This window comes from Lissotriton vulgaris, chromosome 8 (genome assembly GCF_964263255.1).
Source record: "Lissotriton vulgaris chromosome 8, aLisVul1.2, whole genome shotgun sequence".
NCBI lineage: Eukaryota > Metazoa > Chordata > Amphibia > Caudata > Salamandridae > Lissotriton > Lissotriton vulgaris.
Genome location: NC_141696.1, coordinates 107,325,483 through 107,346,866, shown reverse-complemented (window position 1 = coordinate 107,346,866; position 21,384 = coordinate 107,325,483). Strand labels below are relative to the sequence as shown.

General features: G+C 46.9%; 1 protein-coding gene across 2 annotated transcripts in view; it reads left to right on the top strand.

Annotated features, from left to right (window-relative positions):
• LOC147693550 (sodium-dependent proline transporter-like) overlaps positions 1-21,384 on the top strand; it is a 323,414-nt gene that overhangs the window by 77,347 nt on the left and 224,683 nt on the right. Inside the window, exon 1 of one of the 2 annotated variants that reach the window (XM_086933771.1) lies at positions 12,317-12,361. The exons of the other annotated variant lie outside the window; for it this stretch is intronic. Within the exon in view, the coding sequence (XP_086789897.1) occupies positions 12,332-12,361 (30 nt within the window). The 5' untranslated portion in view covers positions 12,317-12,331. Of the gene's footprint in view, positions 1-12,316; positions 12,362-21,384 lie in introns of those variants that run through there. 2 annotated transcript variants of the gene reach the window in all.

The following is a 21,384-nucleotide window of genomic DNA, read 5'->3' as shown; positions in this document are numbered from 1 at the left end:
TCTGCTTTGGTTTTGGCTAAATAATCTAGGATTTTCTTTCTCTTGACTGGGTGGTTGAGGCCCTTGACATTTAGGGAGACTATCTTGAGGTCAGATGCTAGAGAGGGGAGGTTGTTGTGTGTCATGGGTTCGGTTGCGTGCGCGGGTTGTTGATTCTCTGCCTTCCTGTGTGGGCTACGTGTAGCCTCTCTTTAGTATGGGTTAACGCTACTTGTGTCACCCTCGTTGTGTACCTGGGCCTGTGTAGGTAGCTGGTGCAACGGCTGTAGAAAGGAAAAGCGAAGAGTGTAGTGGTGTTTGTAGAGTAGCCGAGATATGTAGGATTTACTTGATAGAAGACTAGACAAACTGGACTAACTAGACAACAAAGACAGACATGACAAACATCCCCTCTCCCCCTCCCCCTCCTTCACTTTGTACGCTGAGTGTGCGACAGCAAGATCCCCTAATCCCCGTCTCCCTGAGAGATTGTCATTAGTTACCCTATCTTATCAGTCCGGTCTGCTAGTGTTATTTTTAAAGCTAACCTTTAGTACAGGCACTTGCACATGCGTTTGAGCGCTTACATGAATACCCTCTATGACTTAAGAATTAGATAGTTAATTTTATGTGTAAAGGATATAAAGTCACATGTCTGAGGTAGCTTCGTTGTGCTGGCGAAAAGTTCTGGGTCATCTTGTTCTTCTGAGGTAGATGTGGTTGAGCGGCTATGCTGACGTTTTCGTTTCCTTTGTCCGCCTCTCGTCAATTTCCTCCACTCTTGGTTCTGTTGAGGCCCTTCTCTTGCTTGACCCTAGGGTTGTTGTTTCCATTTCTTGTTGTATCGGGTCTTGTAGGTATTTGTACAGTTTGTTGGGCTCCTCAAAAACTATTGTTCTCCCCTTGTTGGTTATTTTGAGTCTAGTTGGGCCCTTCAAAGGAAAATGGGATATTTTCTTTTCTTAGTTTGTCTCGTTGGGCCAGGAAGCCTTTTCTTATGTCCACTGTTCTCTTTGAGTAGTCTTGTGTTATGACTATTTTGTGGTCATTCCAAGGCGTGACCTTGGTTCCTCCGTTCTATCATGAAGATGGCCTCCGTGTGGTACGATCGAAGGGGTTTGCATATAATAGGGCGCGGGCCCGGACTGTTTGGTGATTTGAACGCTGGTACTCTGTACGCCTTGTCTAGTTCCATGGGAAGGTCCAGTTTAACGTTAGTGATTTTGGGGATCAGGTCTTCGATGAGGGCTATACATGAGCTGGTCTTATCTTCTTCTCCTTCTGGCACCCCTAGGATCCTTTTGTGGCCTTTCCTGTTTCGATTGTCCAATTACGTTGTGAGTTTTAGCATTGTTGCTGTGGATTTAGACAAGGCGGCAAGGATTTTATTCGTGTTTTGGTCCGCATCTTCTATGTCGCTAACTTTCTGTTCTACGGCTGTGATCCTGTTGTTCTCTGCGTGGTTGTCCGCCCCAGCCGCTGCCAGCTCCAGCTGAATGGCGTCCCTGGTGTGTTTGGTGGACTTGGCAAGTCGTGTACTTCAGCTAGTTTTTTCAGTATCATGTTCAACATGGCGTTCAGATCTGTTCTTTATTTTATGGGGGAGTCTCCTCTGTTTTTCTTTGATTGTTGGCCCGCCATTGTGAGAAGGCCCCTTTTTGCTTGAATTAGTTGGAATCTTTTGTCCTCTTTTTGTCTCGTAACTTGACCGCATATTTCTTTAGCAGTCTGTCTTGTCCCTATGGGTTCCGCTCCGTTTTGTTCTGGTTCTGTGTTTACAGGCCTAGCGGGGCATTTTGATACGTTCCTGAGCTCGTAGAGCTGTCTCCCCTTTACTGTTCTTTTCGGGGTAGGTTCCGGTGCCTTTGTGCTCGCCACTGTTTTGGTACCAATTCTCACCCATGGTATTTATCGCGTGGCCATGTGACCGCTTGTTGCGTCATCTCTGGTGTCCTATGATAGTGCTCTGTGGCGGGTGTCTTGCTCGCTGTGCATGAAACTCACCCTGGCTGTTGTGATAGTTTTGCTATTATGCACTAATTTGCGGGCTGAGCGTTGTTTGCTGGTGCACTCACCAATGTTTGCGTACCTCCCGGTCTTTGCCTAAATGCCGTTGTGTTTCTCTGTTCTGATTTCAAAATGGCGGCCCCTGCGGTTGGTTTCATTTTCGGTATATTGCTCAGTGTGCGTGGGTCACGCTCTGGTCGCTGTGTTGGCTTTGTTGATATGCACTAGTTTGCTGTCTGAGCACTGTTAGCTGGAGCACTCACCAGTGTGAGCGATTCATAGCCCTTATCTTCACGCTGTTGTGTTCCCTGGTTTTGATTTCAAAATGCCCCCCAAATCCCCCCCACGCCCCCGGGTGGTTTCGTTTTCGGAATCTTGCTCGGCGTGCGTGGATCTCACATTGGTCGCTGTGTTGGCTTTGTTGATATGCACTAGTTTGTGGGCAGATTGCTATTCGCTGGTGTAATCATCAGTGTGAGCGCCCTGCTGCCCTGGTTTTCAAGGCGTTGTGTTCCTCGGTTCTGATTTTAAAAATGGCAGCCCGTGGTAGGTTTCCTTTTCGGTAACTTGCTCGGTGTGCGTGGAACTTGCACTGGCTGCTTTGTTGGCTTTGTTGATATGCACGGTTTCAGGAAGTGTGGTGGGTCTGCTTGTTGCTGGCTGCTTTAGCTCGGTTCTAGTCCCTTTTCGGGTGCCTCTTTTCAGTCTTTGACGATTCTGGTGAATCTGAGACCTCCCCATTCAGTAGGTGGTCGCCATCTTGGGCTCGTCGAGTGTCTGCCGTTGGAGTTGTTGTCAAGCCCCCCTATTTCCTCACAGCTTCCTTTCTGGCTGTCCTCTCTTCGCTCGTTCAGTGCTCGGCATCTTCCGAAATGCGTTGGTCATTTTCACGGTCTTCTGGATCCTTGATGCGTTGTTTTGTTTGGCTTGTCTCAGGGAGCTACGGAGCTCGGGATTCAGGCAAGCTGCCGCATTGCCGTCCAAGCCACGCCCCACATGTAGCGTTTTTTTAACTTTATCCAAACATTGTGCTGTAAAGTACGCCATTCGATTCCCTTTATTTGCGGCGTCACTACAGAAAGCATTATCCGTCTGTGCAGACAATTGTAACCAATAATTTTAACATATACCTAGAGAGGGCTTTGGGTCTGCCCCTTGCTTACCATTGGATGACTTTCTTGTCTATTTCAACTCGCTGCTTCAGATTCCCTGGTTTTCCTCCTTATTTTTGTTCTTGTCCACCCCCATGAGAATTTAGACTTCACCTTAATTTTTGATTAGTTAAGGGCATCCCTTCACCCCTGAGGTTAGAATGTGTTTTCTTTCAGTTTTTCTGTGACATTTGTGATGTAGTGCTCCCTGGGATTGTAGAACGTATTACTTACTCGCTGTTTTCACTCTCTTCCATCGTTGTTGTACAAGCTTTATTCGAGATTATTTCTCATAAAAGCACAGCATAAAATTGAACATTTACAGAATAAAAGACATATCATTAAACAGGTACAATTCATATAGACATTCTGTGCGAGCTCATACAATATCGACGTAGAAACATTTACATATGACAAATTAGTTTTAAATTTTATAGACAGTTAAAAAGAGAAACATGATTAACTGGTCCCCCCCAAAAATCGCCGCCTAATTTCCCAGGCCCACCCCAAGTATTTAGCTACCCCAATAACTATCGACTCCTGAGTTGATGTACACAAAATTCTTAATGCCACTACGCTGTCACGTGTCCCAAGGTTTTTGCATACAGGTGTAAGCCATACTCTCCTAGGTGATGAGTAGGCTTTACATACAAACAGAAAGTGGCCTACACTCTCTACAGCTGTTTCACATACTGGGAATGACCTATTAGTCGACCTCTGCCAACCCGCCGTTAGTTTTTTTAGGGGAATAGAACCAGATCTTAGCTGAAAGACTAGCTTCCTATCCATAGGGACCGTAATAGTGTCCCAGTAATTTTCTAAGATCGGACAGATTTTTGTCTCCAGGAAGCGACCCGCCATAGAGTCAGACCTAACACCTCTCAGCACATTGCCGCCCACCCAGTCCCAATATTGTAATTTGAGGGCTTCCTTGCTTGGGAAGACTTCTTCCACTGGGTTGGTCCAAAGATTGGAAAACCCAAGGTTAATTAACATGGCCCTTAGATTTTTAAGCCATTTTATCTTGTGGAAGTTGTCTTCCTTGATTATTGAAAGGAAACCATCAGCATATTGTCTAATCTCAGGAGTTGTCCAGAGACGTCTCCAGTAGAGGACAGGGCGCAATCGCGCTCTATCGCTAATTGGACGTCTACCCAACTCTAGGAACAATGGTATTAGGGGGGTGCTCTGTGGGAGGCCTGTAATCCCTCTGAGAAACTTATTCTCAGATGTCTGTAGGGCCGAAAGATTATCCCAAGCCCATAGCTCCGCACCATATAAGGTGGCACCTAAGACCTTTGCGTCATACACTATAAGGGCGGGTTTAATCGTTTTGTCTTAGATTTTCGGTGTTCTCCCCGCAATGCACCTGAAAGCTGTTGGTGTTTTAGGGCCGCTTTTTCCAAATGATGTGACCAGCCAAGGCCCTCCGCTATCTGTACCCCTAAATATGTGAACTCATTAACAGTCTCTAACTTGCTATTATTCAGGGTTACCTTAGGGTAAATTTTACGGCGTGGGGTAAAAGCCATTAGTTTCGTTTTCCCCACATTTACTTCTAGGCCGTGCTCTTTGCAAAAAATATCAAAAATATTTAATGCTTGTTGTAGCCCTGGAGGGGTTTTTGACAAGATCAGAGTGTCGTCAGCGAACATCAGGATCGGGACCCTGACGTCCGCTAACGATGAAGCGTCTACGCTTGCTTCCAACATTCGCTCGACAATCCCATTAATAAATAATGAGAAGAGTAAGGGAGCCATGGCACAGCCTTGTCGGACCCCCCTTTCCACGGGGAAGTCCGAAGTTGACTCGCCATTCCCACCCCACTGGACTCCTGCGAAATTGGATTCATGTAGACGCATGATTAGGGTGAGCAATTCAGCAGGAATCCCCAGCTTTTGCAAAACCAGCCATAACTTAAACCTGGGGACCAAATCAAATGCCGCCCGCAGGTCGACAAACGCGACATACAGGCAGCCCCTTCCAAGTAAAACCGTCTTCCACCGCAGTATGGTAAAGCGGAAAACCTGGTCAATGGTACTGGTTGCTCGCCTGAATCCGGCCTGATATGGGGAAAGAGCGTTCTTGTCGTCCACCCAATCCATAAGCTGGTTTGTGACCATTCTCCCCACTACTTTTTGCATGGTTGCAATTAAGCTTATGGGCCTGTAGTTGGCAGGGAGTGAACGGTCTCCCTTCTTGTGAATGGGAATAATAATTGCTCCTTTCCATAGCTCAGGAACCACCCCCCCCCCCCTTGGCTAGAGCATTTACTAACAAGAAGATATACCTCACCCATCTCATCATATCATACTTAAAGATATCCGGGGGTATCCCGTCTAACCCTGGTGCTCTCCCGCATTTCACAGAGCTAATCGCATTTTCTACTTCTTTAGGGGAGAACAAGTTATCAATAGCATAGACTGGCGTTATGCCCTCCCCTACCCCGGGGTGCATGACTTCGGCATATTGTGGTCTGAAGTACTCAACCCAGGCTTCTTCAGCTACATTGTTATCAGGTTTTGCGGGGCTACCTCCTCTACCCCACTTAATAATTTTCCAAAAGATCCTAGAATCCTGGTTACTAGAAGCCTCTTTTAACTCGGCCCAGTGGTCTTCGTCCCATTTCCTCTTGGCTTGAGAAATGGCCAATTTATACAATTTCCTTGTCTCTCTAATTACAACACTGTCCCTATTTCTAATAGCTTGTCCCAATTCCAATCGTGCGGATCTGCATTGGCGATTAAACCACCTGCCAACATCCTGAGTTTTCTTCCCTTTCTTGATCTTAGTCAGGAAACATGGTTTAAGGAGGGAAAATAACTTATTGTGGATGTCTGTGATATCCCTAGCCCCAGGGGCTGTGAGATCTACCGCCTCCATGGCGGAAATTGCGTTATCCACCTCATGGGTTGATATAGGTCATTGTTTCCTCGTTAGCCAATACCCTTGGCCATTTTAACCTACGTTCATCATTGCTCAAGACTGGGATCTGGTCGTTCCTTAGATGCAAGTTTCCCACTCCGACATTCCACCACCTATGGGTCACACAAAGGGGGTTATGGTCACTTTCTATTCTAGGCTTAGCAGCCATATCAATGACCCCCTGCCACAGCTGGAGACTACATAATATATAATCAATTCTACTCCTGCTGTTGCCGTTGTCAAAGGTGCAACTGCCCTCCTTGTCCCCTGGGGTTCTCCCATTCAGGGCTCTTAGACCGTATTCCATACAAATGGCATTTAATAATAGTATGTCTTTTGTCCACCGTGGGACGGGGTTTAAACATAAAGGTGGTACTCCCCAAAGATTGTCCTCGTCCTTCCCTAGGGGATCATTTGTACAGTCTAGAGGTTCAAAAGTCCTGTTAAGATCCCCGACTACTATTACCCTATTATCTTGGGACTTGGTTTCTAAGGAGGCAGACAGCAGCTCTATGGTGGAAGAGTTGGTTGTATTACTGCCTCTTGCATAGACGTTGTACAAATCCATTAACAGCCCCTTTTCTGTTGAAATTCTTAGCAGTTGTAAATCGCTAGTTCCCAAATCCAACATTTTAATAGTAATGTCCAAGTCCTGTTTTATCCATACAGTAAGGCCGCCCATAGGCCGACCCCTTCCACCTTTGGTTGTTGGTATAGAGTAGTTTAAATAACCACAAAGAAAGAGGGGGTCACAAGCCCAGGTTTCTTGAAAACAACAAACATCAAACCCACTGATATATTCCACCCAAGATTGGGAGTCTAACTTACTACCCAACCCTGCAACATTCCAAGATAAAAGCGTACCAAAGCTAGGCTCAATCCCGCCGGAGTTGCTATTGTTGAAACATTCTTGGGAAATCATTGGGCTTTCAGTGTTATTAGCGACCTTCACAGGATCATCAATGATATCAACTACCATGTTTACTGTTGATATGGGTAATTTCACAGCACTGGCATTTATATTTTCTATCCCACCTCCTCCCTCTACAACAAAATTCCCCTTCCCTGTGGAACCGACAATTAGAGTTGTACCAGCAATAACAACATGATCTTCACAGGCCCCCTTAAAATCATTGATGCTCCCTCCACTGCTACTACACAACTCTCTGGTGGTTTGTCAACATCCCCATCCTGGATCTTGCCATCCGACATGAGGATTATAATTCATACATGTGGTATAGTTTTGAACAAGAGGTGGAGCTGGTGTGGAAATGATTGGCCATGGTACGGTGGGGGGGATTTGTGGGTTCATTGAGCAGGCTAGTCAATACACTGGTTGGGCGGGGGTAAAAAAAGGTAAGATCTACAATTCCAATACCTCCCTTGTTTGTGCCCCATCCCTGCCTAGTTATCCATCCAGCCACCCTTGGGTCTTGGAAGTTAACCACAATACAATCCCCACCCAGACTTTTGGGTGTATACCCTATCCAATCTATTCTCCTTACCCCTATGATTAACCCATCGATGTCACCTGGGAGAGGTCGATTCTCCCTTAACCAGTGCATGATCTTGTTTTTAAGCATCTGGAAGGTTTCTCTCTGTCCTGTAGATAGCGGTGGAACATTTATAAGGACTGCTACGTAGGGGAAAGAATCCGGAGTAAGATTCACTGGGGGTTTCCTATGTGGTGGCTTTGACAAGGGTGGTGGAATCAGTTTGGAAACTATAGGAACAGGGCGGAGTGCTGGTTTGTTTGACACCAACTGATTATTAGTTGGTTGAGTTGGTACTAAAACTTTACCCGCTGGAGGACATACATTAGCCCCTTTCCCAACAACAGGATTGTTTGAAACGAACTGCTTATTAGGTGCTTTTGTAGGTACTGGTACTTTACCCGCTGGGGGACATACATTAGCCCCTAAACCAACAACCGGAGATGGAATTTGTGCTGATGTTGATTGAAGCACCACAGACTGAGCTGGGTTTGCAGTGTTAGGATGTTGTAGGGCAGGGCCTGGATGTACCAATTCAGTAGGTTTGGGAATTGTGTTTACAATGGCGTTACTTGACTTGGGTATTAATGGGGGGTTAGTTTGAGACCTTCTTCCCTTGTCTTGGGTAGCGTGGTTAGTATTGTCCTGGGGCTTAGTATTTACATCCACCCTAGCATTAGTTTTAATCAAAGATTTTGTGGAGTAGAAGTTATCTAGCGTTGCCTGTTCAAAATGGTTTAATCTATCAGAGAGCTTGGCAATGCGATCCTCTATCGGGGTAAGAATTAGTCTAAGCAACTTTTCTAGTTCAGGGATCAGGTTTGCAAGCGATGACAACTTGTCATCAGTTGGGGAGACTGTCTCGGGAAGAATATTCTGTCCAGAGACTGGGCTATCCAAGGGAGCAACGTTCTCATTCTGTACACTTTCTGTGCTATGATTTGCTTCAGTGACAACCACTCTAGTATTCATAGTTTTGTGTAGCTTCCTATGCTTTTGAGGGGTTTTCGCCACAAATTTGCATTTCCTCGGTGCAGCAGTCCTTTTCCTTTTAGATCCGTGCTTGGGTTGAACCAGGGTTACATGGGCACCAGAGTCAGGAAGCAACGTAGGATTAATGTGACTCCCACTGGATTTCTTCGATTCAGTAACAGTGTCCTTATTTGTTACTTTTGTTGGTGCCTCAGATTGCTCGTTAGCGGCTGGAAGATTTACTGAAGATAATGGTGTTACCAGGGCGGGATATGTTAGAATTAAATGCTTGTCCGTGGAATTTTTGAGTAGTTCAATGGATAGTCTGCGCTCTGCGCGCCTCTCGGCCAAGCATAACTCTTTGTCAATAGATAGGGATGAACGGTTAAAAAAGAATTTATCCAGGGGGCCAATTGCCAGTGGTCCGATCTCGACCGGTGGAGTAGTCGAACTGACACTGACAATACTTGTAGAGGCAGACATTGCCCTACTTCACGCCAGTAGGGTACAGTATTTCAATATCACTTACTGTAGAATGAACAGTTGGACAAATGTCAGAGGGTTGGCCCAGCCCGGCCTCCTTCGGCCCCTGACGGCCACAGACGGTCCCGCCCTTGTCCCGGGCTTCTCCCGGCGCCCTCCCGCGAAGCGGGAGTCGTGATCAGTTTTATTCACTGTCAGTGTCTGTCATTGTTTGGTGGACAGGGGGGTGTGGCCAGCGGGGAGAGCAGCCCAGGTGTGTGAAATGGGCGCGCAGGGGCTCCTGGAGACTGGAGTCCCTGCCTGTGCTCGCAGCCCCGCCGGCTCTTCAACCTGCCCACTCCTCGATACTGGCTCCCACTAAGCTGCAGCCTCTAAGACACGAGGCGCTGCGGGACCCGCGAAGTGGGTCCGGCGAGGTCGTCAAAGTCCTGGGGAGGATAACACTTCGCAGTTCCCTCCGGGGGGGTCGGTTCAATCCAGCGAGCACTTGGCAGCAAGCAAACAAATTCAAAAGTGATCCCATCTTACTTTAACCTTCTACCCCTCCCCCGCTTTGTAATTGTCACTTCCGCTGTACTCCCCACTGCCTCATTATGGCTCTTCCTCTGCCACACAACACTTTTGCTGCCTGTGTCTCTCGGTCTCCCCTCCCCACCTCTGTTTCTTGCTGCCAGCTGTTGTTAACGGTTTTCACAATGCTTGTAGAATTGCATTGGCAAAGCTTATACTGGTAACTTATACTGGTAACTGGCCATCTTTGAATGTTTTTATACTTCCAAGATGGCCTTCACGTTATGTGTGTGGATGCAATGTGAAGGCCATTTTGAAAGTACCAAAAATAACATCTAAGATGACCGGTCACCATTATTGGCTTTCCCAATATTTGCTTTGCAGTTTAACAAGCATTGGCAAAGCCAATAACTAGCTGCTACATTGTGTAAAGACGCAATGTGGTGGCCATTTTGGGAATATAGAAAATAAAATTCCAAAGTTGCCAGCACAGCATTTCTATGGGCTTTGGCAATGCTTGTTCTGCATTGGCAAAACCAATACCAGCAACTGTACAGCATTGGCAAAGCAAGATCAATTGGCTTAGCTAGTGCTTGTTTTTATAAATTCTTCCCAGGCAGCAATTCACTGGGCTTGCATGAGGTGTCTTTGGTGACACATGAGACATCTCGTAGCAGCATGTTTTGGCTCTACACAAGCTGCCTGATGAATTTCAAAGTTGAATTAAAAAGTCTGTAAATTAAGGGTAGGGTGACTTGATGGAAACCCGGAGACCTGCGCCTTCGTCACTGAGCATGATGCCTGCAAGGAGGAAATTCAGGCCCCCAGGAGGGTGCTGGTGCAATCCGTGTCACTCAATGTTCTGTGGTGTTTCACAAGATGAGCAGATATAATCTAGTGGCTTGGACAGCTTTTGAGGTAAACTACCAGAGCTATGTACATAGGAGAGGTGTTCGGAAGCAATAGGACATTGTGTACCGATGCTTGTGGGAAGTAGGAGGGAAAAAGTATGGTCCTGGAGGACAGAAGGGGCAGGAAGAGAAGAGATTAATGTTCAGCTTCTAACACAGGAGTATGGTTGCATTTGATCCATGTTGGAATGTTGCTCCAGACCCGAGTATATCTTAAAAAGACCCCAATTTTCCTCTTTGCACTTTTTGATTTCAATTCCAGAGATATTCTGATTTTTTTCTTGTTAAGTTGGTCTTCTGAGAGGGTGAGCTCTTCCATCGGGTAATTTGGCTCAGTGGTTGACACTGCCTTGTTATGTTATATTATTTTTAAATATTTGTAAAGCGCATGGCTGCCCCAGCAACGGGCAGTCCCAGCCTTAGTCTAGGGAGATGACACGGCAAAAGGAGCAGAGGATTAGATCGAGAACAACCAAGTCTTCAAGGCCCTCCTGAAAGCCCAGTGATTAGGAATAGTCCTAATAGACAGAGGAAGCGTATTCCACTGGACGGGGGCTTTTGCAGAGCAAGAGCGACCTCCTGCCCTCACTCTTCTCACCCGAGGTTTATGAGCTAAATGTAGCTTAGCAGACTGCAAAGCTCGGGTGGTGGGAGGACATAGGACTGAGCAGATTGGCTAGAATTGGGAGACTCTGAGTAATAATTTTATGGGTGAAACATAAGGTTTTAAGAAGAATTCTTTGTTCAACCGGGAGCCAGTGCAACCTATGGATAAAGCCAGAGATAGAACATAATATAGGAAGGGTGATTAAAAGCCGAGCCACAGCATTCTGGGCTGTCTGAAGCCTTTTGATCACAATCTTATTGGAACCCAAAAACAAGACATTGCAGTAATCCAGCCTAGAGCGTATGGAATACTGGACAATCATCTGGCGAGTGTGGGAGTCAAAGAATCCCAAAATGGGTTTAAAACCACGTAGGAGTACAAAGCAGACTCCTACCACTGATTTTGCTTGGGCTTCAAAAGACAGAGCATTGTCGACCAAGATTCTTCACCGCTATTTTGGGCTGCGGAAGTAAACCTAGTGCCCAAGGCCACCAGTGATCGCTCCACATATGGCAATCTCTCCCTAAGAGAAGGATTTCAGATTTTTCTGGAATTGAGCTGAAGGCAATTGGCAGCTGGCAGCCATCCACTTGGCAATGGCCATCATGTCCTCTTGGAATTTGACAAAATTCTGTGTGGAGTGATTAGCAAAGGAGTCCACCAATTGTGCATCGTCAGCATAGGATACTAACGTGCTATTGCATGATTTTGCCATCTGGGCTAAATGGAGGATATAGATAATGAATAGGGTAGGACTTAAGGTGGAGCCCTGGGGGACCCCATAGCGTAGCTTTTGAATTTGAGACTGATGGGGAGAGGAAATAATCTGGAAAGACCCATCAGTTTAAAAAAAAGAGGTGCACCAAGTCAGTTCCGCTCCCCCAGTGCCGATTTTCTGAAGACGCCACAGCAGGAGACACCGCAGATGCAGCATAATCAAGACTGAGGATTCGCTCTTGTGCAAGGTGTCGCATAGGTGCTCTGTGACGCTAGCAGTGTGGATTTGGTGCTGTGTTGAGGTCTGAAGCCATTTTGAGAAGTCCAAGATCAGATTAGCCTCCAGAAAATTAGCTAGAATAGCAGTAATATGTGATTCAGTGATGTTGGCCGGAAAAGTTAGAAGAGAGATGGGGTGGAAATTTTCAGGCTTGGAAGCATCCAGTGCGGGCTTTTTAGTAAAGGAATAACTTTAGCTTGTTTCCACATTGCTGGTACTGAGGCTGACTATGGTAACAGCAGGGCTTTAAGCTGCACGCTTCTTCCTAGGTGGCCTAGCTTTCTTGGAGGATAATAATGCAGTACAGAGAGCATCGGCAGGAGCAGGTATGTCATCCTTGGTATATGATATGTACTATTTCTGGACGCTACCGTTTTGTTTCTGAATTGAATTCTGTCCTTTTACCTTTTTTTGTATCATCACCTTCATGTATATGCGTATTTTATGATTCAATGTATGTATTCATTCATGTCATATTTTGATCTCTTCATTGCCATTTTATGCGTTTACTTTTCTTTCAGTGTATTCTGTATCATTTATAACATGAGTATTTCTTTACTCGTTTGTTTTGTTTGCCTTCGAATAAAAACGATTTGAAATCAAAAAAGAATGGCATAAAATAAGCATTGGCATCATCAATAGATCTGGAACTGTCTGCATGCCTTTTAACTCTGTCAATTCTGGTTTTGTTTTCTGCCAAGCTTTGTTAGGGAGCTACCGGGCACATGTCAATATAAAACAAATCATTGGCTTAGAAGCTTTAGTTTTGAGAAGTGCACACTGCTATTACAGTTCCTGGAAGCAAGTAGTATTATGTGCAGAATACAAACAGTAAGGTTAGCCGAAGGCTAAGGTGGACTGACGCACTGCCATACGCTGAAGGGGTAATCAAACAACACAATTGCCAGTGCTGAAAACCTAAACTGTAAGCTACAAATCTGAAAAAAATGGTTGTTATGAATCCAACTGTGAGAAGTTGGCCTGATATGTGGGGTTTCCAATTCTGGAACCACCTTGTATCAGTCCAAACAATCCCTTATGGTGTCTGGTTGTAAGTCAACCTTGTAGACTAGCTATCCTAGGGGTAGCAAGGACTAAGCAGCCTTAAAGGCTTAACTTAAGAGGTTGTGTTAAGCGAGCTGTTTTACCACATACAATCCTGTAATACCAAATGAAAGGACACCACACAAGTATATATTATAAAAATATATGAGTTTATTTCTAAATTATTCCCCAGTACTCTTTATGAGGAAAAGGGCACAAGCGTTAAATCAAAAGCACAGTATGACATACAAAGTTGCCCAATTATGGATGAGGGCGGGTGGCCACTCAAACCATATACTAAGGAAGTGGTATAAGAGATACCAATCGAACAGTTGTTAGGCCTAGGGCCTAGAGAATCGCTGGGAGCAGTCAGGACTAGCAATGCTGGAGTCGGGAGTAGCCCACGGAATTTGGGTGCAGCACGTAAAGTGCGGCTTGCACCAATGCAAAGTCAATAGTGCGTAAAAGTTACACAAAGTTAGTTTAAAGATACTTCCGCTGAACCTAGAGAAACAAAATTTAAGACACAGACCCTAGAGGTGTGTACCAGTGTAGGGACACCGGCGTTGCAATGTTACCTCACCCACAGGAAGTGGGTGCACAGGGTCGAAGTGGCGTCAGGTTTTGACACGCAGGTTCTTGGTGCTTGGAGCTGGAGAAGCTGCAGGCGATGGGAATCAGAAGTGTCCGGTGTGATCCAATGGTGGATCGAAGTAGAGATGAATCTGAAAGCAGAGGGGACAGAGTCTGGGTCACTCAGCAGTGACCAGGGTGGAACCAGGACGGAACCAGGCAATGTTGGGCGCAATCAGATGGTTGTCGAGAGGCTTCTCTCCGCTGTCACGTGGGCTCTGAGGCATCTGCGACGTCCAGGAGCAGGAAACGATCTGTCCCACGCAGGCTCTCGCCGTCAGCACCGTCGGCTTCAAGATTGCAGCAAACAGCACTTGGCAAAAGCAATCCACGCGGAACCGGGAGATTGCTTCTCACTCGGACCAGGAGGGTCAGAGTGGGGGCTCCTTTTCACAGGAGCTGGTGTAGATCTGGAGCAACCAGAAAAGCAAGTCGTTTTCAAGTTTTCGTCGGCACAGGGGCCACAAGCCAGCTGGCAAGTGACCGGGCCAACGCGTCGAGCCAACACAAGCAGAAGGGCCCCACGCAGCACTCGTCAGGTGTTGAGGGGGTAGCTTTGGTGCAAGTGTAGCTCTGGGTTGGGGCTTCTCAAACCCCGGTGTACAGCTTCGAGGGCCACTCGTGGGCTGCACGGTCAGCGTCTCGTGGCCTTTTCAAGATGGCGTGCCCCACGCTTCCGGTCGCCTCCACTGGTCTCAGCTCTGCAGGGACTGTGGATCGGGCTGGGAGAAGGCAGGCAAGCTTGATCTCGTTGATCTCTGTCGCTCGAGTTCCGGCGGGAACTGCAACAAAGAAAGGGTCGAGGGCTGGATGTTGCCTGTTTGCACAGGGTGGTCACTCCTTGACCACAAGGGAGATTCTTCAGTCTTCTACGTTGAGTAGGATGTCGAAGGGTCCAGAATTCGTTTCTTATGTTTCTTCAGGATGATCTGGGTTGCATTGGCACTGCTCCCACTCTTATTCGAATCTGGTGGGCTGGACATCCTGCTAGGTCCCCTCCTATGGGTGGGACCCAGGAAGGGGGTGGTTACACCCCTTTCCTTTGATCCAGGCCGCGCTGGGACTGGGGCTGGGATGCCCCAGAACCGGTTTGGCCGGATTATGCAAGGGGCAGCCTTGTGCTCCCCAGGCAGTGTCTGGTTTCTTTGAAACCTCCCTGCTACAATCCACTATCTCCACTGTCTGGGGTGGTTTGACACCGCCCTGCGACAGGAAACCCTTTGTCCAGGCCACCATTTGCTGAGTTTCGGTCAGCAGCAGGAGGCCAAACCCGTGTCTGTGGCAGAGGCATCCATTTTGTGGATCTGAGGCTCATTTTAAATCAACCGCGTTTCAGTAAAGTTACATGTCTTATCTCTCTAGAAGGGTGGAATGCTACCCCCGTCGGCAGAACTGGCGAGGGGGTAGTATTCCAATTCGTATGACACCTTACACGACATGTTTTGATAAAGACAAACCAAAGTTGCTATATAACCGCGAGGATTATAAGGCGCTGAAGAGTATATGGTATGGCATTATCCCGGATCAGCTTAGGGAGTTGTTCCCGACAGCTGCAGACAGGCTCAGCTCATGCCAGAGCTCCATCTCACATAAAACCACGCACTCTGCCTCCAGGATTGATAAGGCCTTCCATAGGAGTGACTCACAGGTTTATATGTGTCCAGATATAGGTTTAGATATAGGTATACTATATCTAAGCAAGGGGTGATTACACCCACTTGCCCCAGCTGAGTGATCAGCCAGTTGTGTCAATTTAAGAACCAGCCAGGGGTGGCAAAAGCTATGCTTCAGCCCCTGGTAGGCCTTGGTGGCACCTATGCCCTGAGCACCTATAGTGCATGGTACAGGGGCTGACAAGGAGTCCATTTCCAATTGTGGTATGTAACTATAGCACATGTATTATAAATGTAGAGAGAGAACAGCAGGCTGGGGGTCTGATTAGCAGGCCCACAGCCTCAGTAAGTCGAAAACCAGTGAAGTAAAAAGCAAAAATTGGGGTGACCATAGGATAGCAGACCCTACTCTCCTACAGTAACATAAACACCTGCTTTATGAATTGCAACAAATAAATTTTTAATGCTTCTTTGTCAATTCTTCAATTTTTAAACACAAACTTGTCTCGTGCATGGAAATACAAAAATATTTATATACATATTATATACAAAAAAGTTAACACAACAAATACACACTTTGACAATTCAGACACTCTTGGCCGTCAATCATCCAACACCATTCAAACATGCATACATACAAAAACTGGTCACGGTGTCAATAACACTTTAAACACATGACATAGAAAGAAATCATCCTCGTTCTCATCCAATGCAAAGTTCTTTTCAAAGTTCAAATCAATTGAGAAGAGAATTCTCTTGCTATTCACAAACCACCGTTGTGGTAATAAATGTTTTAAATGACCCGAGACCGGGTTGGTCGACGCGTTTCATACCCCGCCAAATACCGGGGTTCTCCTCAGGACCAATATTGTCACTGAAAAAACAGAAAAACATGACTTTAGGACTCGAATCTGGACTAAGAGACTCACACCGACCCTGTCCTACATATTAGCAACCTCATCCTACGCTGAAGGGGAGCATGACGTAACCAAGGATTACTAAAAACAAATTATATATATATATATTTGTTAACGCAAGACCTGGAAGGAATGGAAGAGACTGCATGAAAAGGTGCAGGGATAAGTCAGAGAGTATTAGGTATAATGAACAAGACATGCAACAACAAAAAATAAGCACAAATATCACTACGCGGTGTGTTTCCCCACGGAAATATAAGCTAAAAGCACAAATACAAGTTCAAAAGATGTCAAAAGAATTGTAATTCTGTCTACTCAAGATCATTCCTAGATGGTGCTGAAAGCCTGGCTAGCTGCCTTCAGTACAAGTGACCGAGCATTAGTAAATGTGATAATAGCGCACCTGATGTATTCCGACTGATCGAATTTCTCAATTACATTTTTGGGGGCACTAACATGCAGATTTTGGTGCCACCCGAACCAAAGTAATCATGATCTGTAATTTCCAAATATTTTCCCCGGTATAATATCTTCCTATTAGAGCTACTCCGAACCATCTGGAGTTTCGAAGGGCCTTAAAGACATGGCTCTTTCCTACTTTTGCTGTTTGATCACTCGGTTGCACTTTCAGGCTCTCGTCCTCGGTCTCTGGTTGCGCAGGGACGCCTCGTCGCTGAGGCAGCCATGAGTATTACAAATCCGAAATAAATAAATAAATAAATAAATAAAATGAGCGTCTCCCAGCACATTCTAGGACCTTTTCGTTGTTCCTAGCTAAGGTCAAAGAGTTACTGAACCTTGTAGGTGATGAGGCAGGTCTTGGTGATGGGAGAAGCCTCTAGGGACCTCCATTCTTCTTTTTGAGTCAGAACAAGTTTGATCCCAGCAGCTTCTCCATTTAATCAAAACTGTGTTATCCTGGGCAAGTCACGTTCAGTCCTGTAGAATAGAGCAACAAGAGTGCGCCAGTATTTGCATTTGACAAATAATTTTTTAGAAGCTTTCAAAGATGCACACATGAACTTGCAGCCATTAAACTATTTGCCGCAAGCCACAGACTCCTCCAGACTGGGGTTCTGCCTCCCACCTTCCATCTGTCGTGCAATTGCAGGTGATGCAATGCACCCACTCATTTGTTTTGTCTTTTAAAAGATGAACGGGTGCTTTTATGTGTTGCCAATTTATTGGGCACCTTTTGCCATGCAAGGTCTCTGCCAACTAATTGGGAAGGTGGAACCATGGAATCGTTTAATCCAATTTGACTAAAATTGAGGGACCCTGGCTCACATCCCTTTCACAGCGTTCTTTCTCTGTTGCGATTTCAAGCAAGTTGCTGATACTAGGTGCTAAGTACAAAGAAGCCTGGAGTTTAGATTTGCACAGACTCCTATGGACAGGTTACCCAGCAAAAAGGGAGCGTTCAAGCATGCCCTACGCACAGGGCTTGCAGTTCTTGTGCCAACCCACTGAGCTAACCAACTCGCCTAATTCCAGGCAGTGCACTGGTAGTGTTGTCTCCCTAGACAAAGGGAACGGAGCAGGTGGACACGCCTACTGTGGTTTCCCTGAGTGTGTTGTGCATTGAGTGTTGTAAGATTGTGGTGAAGCATAAGGCACATTTCCAAACACCTATCATTACCCAACTCGCCCTGCGGTGCGTCAGACAGGGGGTTCCTGCTTTTCTCTTCTCCCTTGAAGTTGCGACACTGAGCCCGAGGGCAGAGCTGGGCTTTGGGCTAGAGCCAGCCCGAGGACGCAGGGCGACACAAAAACGCTTCTTACCAAGTTTATATTTATTTAAGGGCCCACCCAGTTAGTGATGTCACAATACAGCTCAAAAGCTGAGCTGACGTCATCGAACAAAGCGGCATTGCTATTGGTGATTGTTAGTGATGCAGGATGGGGTAAAGAGAGCTGTTCTTTCTCCTGACAGGGTGGCCCCTTCAAATTTCAGGATACATTCTCTGCCTCCAAGTACTTGCACAGTAACCAATAGATTGTGTACTCTTAACAAACCTCCCTACCACTAGCCACCCCCCATCAATGTTGGCCCAGATGCCCCTGCATCCACGGACCCCCCACTATGAGCTGAAAAGTTCACTTAAAAACCTTCACTTTACTTATATTAAATGATCTGGCAATTTGATACGAACTGCCAAAATTAACTACATTTGGGGTGGAGAAAATTGTCACAGGAATCTGTGCTTCAAAATTGAATGGCTGAGTTCAGTCAACTTGAAAGGGAGGGTAAAAAGGCAGGTGAAAGTGGCGGGCCTCGTGCCAGCGTGTAAGAAGGCAAAAGACACACAATTGATGGACTGAATGCAGAACAAATCAAAACATTCACCCCCAGTCAAGAGATCTGGGTTAAATGCATCATTCTTTTGCTCACCATGCCACCCCAGTTTAGACCTGGCCATGCGCAAATCAGTCTTGACCCTGTGCCTCATGGGACCAGTCCAGCCCGAACTGCCAAGCCAGGTCCTCACTGGACCGGAAACAAGCATCCTGGGATCGGTTTTGGGGTTTCACCCCTTTTCAGCCAGGATAGCTTGATTCCAGTGGCACAACAGCCCAGGACCCACGTCTGGTCATACCTGGCGCACTTAGGGGGAGAAAGCAAAGAACACACAGTTGATAGACGGAACCAGTCCGAGGATGCTTGTTTCCAGTCCAGGGAGGACCTGGTGCTTCACCAAGTTGGTGGTGGGAGCCATTGGGTGGCAGAGGTCGCAAGGCTGTTCCTGCTACTGCAGAGTGTTGACAACGACCACTCATTTACAAGGTATGTGTCTCCAAGAAGCCCTCTGTGGGAGCTATCACATAAGAGGGCATCAATTGGGGCAGAGGCGGATGTACCGCACTGTCCTGATCCTCCTCTTTCATTGACCACCTGGCCCTCAATAGCCAGATACCCCAGGACTTAAGGCTGCCCAGTTCCCTTTTCTCCAACCTCAAAACTTGCAGGTGGTGAAATATTGCGTTTTGAGATCACGCTCCCGGCCATTCTGGTTGAGACCCATTAAACTATGCAGCTGGTGCCCAGAGCTGCAGTGGTAACACTGGCTACACCAGCAATACCATTGCACGGGGAGGGTACATTGTATCATCTGGTACCGTCCGCAGACGCAGTCTACTGGACTGTAGTAAGCGCTCCCTGATGGTGATCCTTAGACCATGTAATATCTTTTGGCTTCATTTTGTTTTCAAAGCACTAGAAACCTTTCTCCTTACTTATCCCTATTCCAGCATGTGCTCTGGCCTACTCTGTTTCTTGTGCTTCAATGACACAGCTGGACTTTTCCTACCTGCCAAAGACCTATCTTTATGACATATACCTCTAAGTGTACATTAAGGTTGTATTTTATGACTGTGTACTGCTACATCAGAGTCCACACCCTCCACCATCTCCCAGAGTAATCTGTGACGATGACCCTCTTTTTCCAAGACTCTGGTGCACAAAGGAAGTCATTTAACCATACAGTCGAATTCCAGTAGAACTTGAGGCTCTGGCACACGAGCGGTAAGTGAGTGGACCCAAGACGAAGGTTGCCCAGTAGGTCAATCTGTATGGTCCTCTTGTAAACATCAATGCCCTCATTTAGATGTCAATCTCGCCTGCCCCAAAAAAAGGGGAGTTGACAAAAGCAGGAGGTCATGAACAAGAGAGGGTGTCCATCCGACATGGTCTCCGGTTCCCACTTGCCTTGTCTCACACTATTGATTGCTCTGGCTTCCGTACTGCCCCCTCGCCTCCATAGTGACACAGACCATACCCATTGTACCCCGGCCACCTCGTCTGCACATAGAATCCCTATTTCCTCTTACGGTGGTCCCTTCTACTCAAGCCCATCAATCTGTACTAAATTGTTTCAACTCCATATCTGCATGGGTCTGCCTTGCTTCCCTGGCAGACTTGTAGAGCTATAATGTGCTATGTCTGAATCTCAGCTGCCCCGCACAGGACCCTCTTTTTTCTGCCTGTGTTCCAGGCCAGAGTACGTTTCTGTGGGCCACATAACCAAAATTTATTCATTCAAGGAGTTTCACCACTGTCACATATTGATGTGTGCATAAAAAGATGTCTTTGCCATCTAAGGGGCTGATTTTGATGGTAGTGGTCAGGAGTCCACCCGAGAAGCAGTCTGTGGTTCGACTGCCAAATTAAGATGTGACTGCCGTGCTGGCGGTTCGAAAACTGCTCTTTAACTCCGCATCTTGGGTTGCGTCCCAGGATAAGGACCGCAGCACAAGCCGCAGTGTGAAAGAGCACTTTGTGGACATCCAATCAATCAATCAATCAATGACACTTGTAAAGCGCGCTACATACCCGTAGGGTCTCAAGGCGCTGGGGGGGGGCGGGTGCCGCTACTGCTCGAACAGCCAGGTCTTCAGCTTCTTCCTGAAGGAGAGGTGGTCTTGGGTCAGGCGCAGGTCGGTCGGGAGGGAGTTCCAGGTCTTGGCAGCCAGGTAGGAGAAGGACCTTCCTCCTGTAGTCGCTCTGCGGATGCGGGGGACGGCGGCGAGGGCGTGGTTGGCTGAACGGAGGTGGCGTTTGGAAGCGTAGAAGTTGACTTCCATGTGTGCTGTGCACCATGTGGTGCGTGGCACATGGAGAATAGATGTGCGTGTGGGCACTAAATGTGCCCCCAGGGCCACCTTGCAGTGGGATGGGAGTTCTATTTGGGGCCTCGAAAGTCCGTTCTGACCGCTTTGAAAATGCTGTCCAAAAGGGACTTTGTAATCCTGACGGCGGTGCCTGCCGCGACACCATCGTCATTCAGAATCAAGTCGTCATTCAAGATTACGATCCGACTGCCGCCCCGTCTGGATCAGTAGATCCTGTCGGAGGAGGCGGTCTGTACCCCATCCGACAAGGCTCTGACAGTCTGCATCATAATGCAGCGGTCGGACTAAAGGGCTGTTTGTCAATGGGACTGCCACCGACGGCCTGTCGGTGGCAGTACCACCGACATTGTAGTCCACCCCTAACTTACCTGCTGTACCTCTTGTATGACCTCACTCTACCCAAGATTTGAATGGTCTTTGTAATGTTACTTTGCCTTACTCCTATGGTCACAGCCCCAGCCCTAAAAGACTCTGTTCCAGACTGACGAGAAATGACACCTAGTGTTGTAGTGA